Here is a 2,223-nt window from a genome sequence, read left to right as displayed (position 1 = left end):
TGACACATAATTCATCAATGTTTTTTTTTTTTTTTTGTGCAACACCATGTACATTTTTATATACATAACAAATTAAGGAATCACTGAGATCTTAAGCACAAAATAGTTTAATTTACAATACGTACAAGATGGTTACAGTACACTAAGGCTTTGCAGTTAGCATTTTTTTTACAAAGTATGGTCATAATGTTTTTACAACTTTTTCAACAGTCCGACAGACCAGCCGGCCAGACAGGCCACAGACAACTCAGGATGATGCTGGGATTGCAGGTAAGAATTCACTGTAGTCACATATTCTGCAAACACATAGAAGTACAAAATATTAATGTTTATATATTCTCATAGGTTCTGCTTCTGTAAGCCGCCCTCCTCTAAGGCGCCCATCACAGGGCTCGGGGCACTTACCCAGGAGGCCAAGTAAGACACGGCGTCTTGTCTCTGAATCTGCGGCTCCATCTTCCCCACCCAGGCGGCGCATTTCTGCAGTCTCACCCCAGCCACCACAGGCACTATTGGCGAGTCCACAGAGTGATGAGCCCAGATCACCTCAGTTATCTGGTGAGTCAAAACATAAACTAAACACATAGCAAATCATCTACACAGTACAGTTACTATGATGTGAGTTGTAGTTGAGCTTACATGTTTGCCATACCAAACAATGTGATGTTACGTCTTAAATTTTTAAAGGTGCAAAAGCAGAATTTATCAATATCTTAGTGGTTGCTATCGCCAACATCAAATTTAAAAATGAACAGACATTTTTTAAAATTTAGGCCACACACATGCACATAAAAATAACAACACATTACTGGCTTAAAATAAAAAAACAACACCCACTCCACACCATTATAGTGTTCACACACCTCCCCTGTCCTGTATGTAGACTGCTTAGTTGCTCCGCTCCTCGGGAATATCCAGGTAAGCAGTCTATATCCTGGACAGGGGAGGTGACAGAACACTGTAATGCTGTGGAGGGGAGGTAGTTAGGTGAGGATTCCGCAAGTCAGTCTATGTGCACGCCTGTGATGGTATATATGTGTTTGTAAACCAAATAAATTATAAGTTTAAAAACACAACTCAAAATACAAAAATAATGGAGTATTATGAATGTCGAAATGTTTAGAACTAGCATAAATATTATTTGTAAAGTAAACAGTGCATGTTGTCCACCCCATACAGAGCCAAGCTTGATGCCCGACGTGGACCAGCAGGGACAAGACCAACAGGCAACATTCACACTGCAACTAACACCTGTTGACCCGAGCCAGCCAATACAGCCGCAGGATATCCCCCAAGCCTCCATGAGTCCCCAACTGGTACAAGCTCCACCCCAACCACAAATTCCAGATGACTTTTGGTCCAGTTGGACAAGCCAACAGACCCAAAGCAATGCCAGCCTGACCGCACATACCCAACACCTTGCCAGTCTGCCCCATCATCTACCGCGCATTAGTCGCAACTCGGGCAGACTGATTGTCCAAGTAGGCCGAATCGCAACATCGATGGAGCAAATACGGGCAGACAACAACCAAATGCTGGCTCATTTAACGCGCATCATTGATGAGCAACAGCGCCAGCACCAAACACTCATACAACTAATACAGCACAACCAGGTTGTGAATGAATCTTTATCCAGGATTGTAGCCAGCCACACTGCAACCAACACACAACTGAATGCCAGCATAAATAATTTGAGCAACAACATAACATTGATGGCAGCACAACAAGTGACCTCCAGCTCTGGAACCACGACCCCTAGCCAAACGCCAGTAACCTCCCCTGTTCGGCGATCCTCCCGAGCACGTGCCAGTGAGCCAGCACAAAGCACAGCACCCAGCACACACAAGCGAAAAAAATAATACATCAAAAACTTTTGAGTAACGCAATAAAAAATTTGTTTTGACAAACACACAACTTCCTGTGTCCGTCTCAAACATTGTAGAAGCTGCTATGTATGTATGTATGTTTTTATGGGGTAATGAATGACAACGTATTGATAACATAAACTAACTACAATGTACACACCACTATAAACAACAAACAGTAAGTAACAAAACACACAATTGTTTGTATTGCAAAGTGTTTAGTCAAGGATAATTACATCCAACAAAAACTTACCCGAAAAATACCGATGAATCACTTCTTGCCGTACCTGCCTCCCTACATATGTACTCACACTGTCACCAGATGTTTCTAACTCCTCTGCTTGCTGACTGCTTTCTC

At 42.6% G+C, this 2,223-nt stretch overlaps 1 protein-coding gene across 1 annotated transcript; it reads left to right on the top strand.

Annotated features, from left to right (window-relative positions):
* The first annotated feature begins 213 nt into the window (after window positions 1-213).
* On the top strand, window positions 214-1,859 carry LOC134934605 (uncharacterized). The gene is made up of 3 exons (XM_063930003.1): window positions 214-270; window positions 346-558; window positions 1,180-1,859. The coding sequence occupies exon 3, from the start codon at window positions 1,191-1,193 to the stop codon at window positions 1,857-1,859; it is 669 nt and encodes a 222-aa protein (XP_063786073.1). The 5' UTR covers window positions 214-270; window positions 346-558; window positions 1,180-1,190.
* The last annotated feature ends 364 nt before the right edge of the window (window positions 1,860-2,223 follow it).

Source organism: Pseudophryne corroboree, chromosome 6, assembly GCF_028390025.1.
Source record: "Pseudophryne corroboree isolate aPseCor3 chromosome 6, aPseCor3.hap2, whole genome shotgun sequence".
Lineage (NCBI taxonomy): Eukaryota > Metazoa > Chordata > Amphibia > Anura > Myobatrachidae > Pseudophryne > Pseudophryne corroboree.
Note: the sequence above shows the minus strand (reverse complement) of the source record. Positions and strands in the feature narration are given on the sequence as shown.

Excerpts from the sequence above, each read along its gene's own strand:
- LOC134934605 (XM_063930003.1), top strand. The coding sequence starts at position 1,191 with ATGCCCGACGTGGACCAGCAGGGACAAGACCAACAGGCAACATTCACA.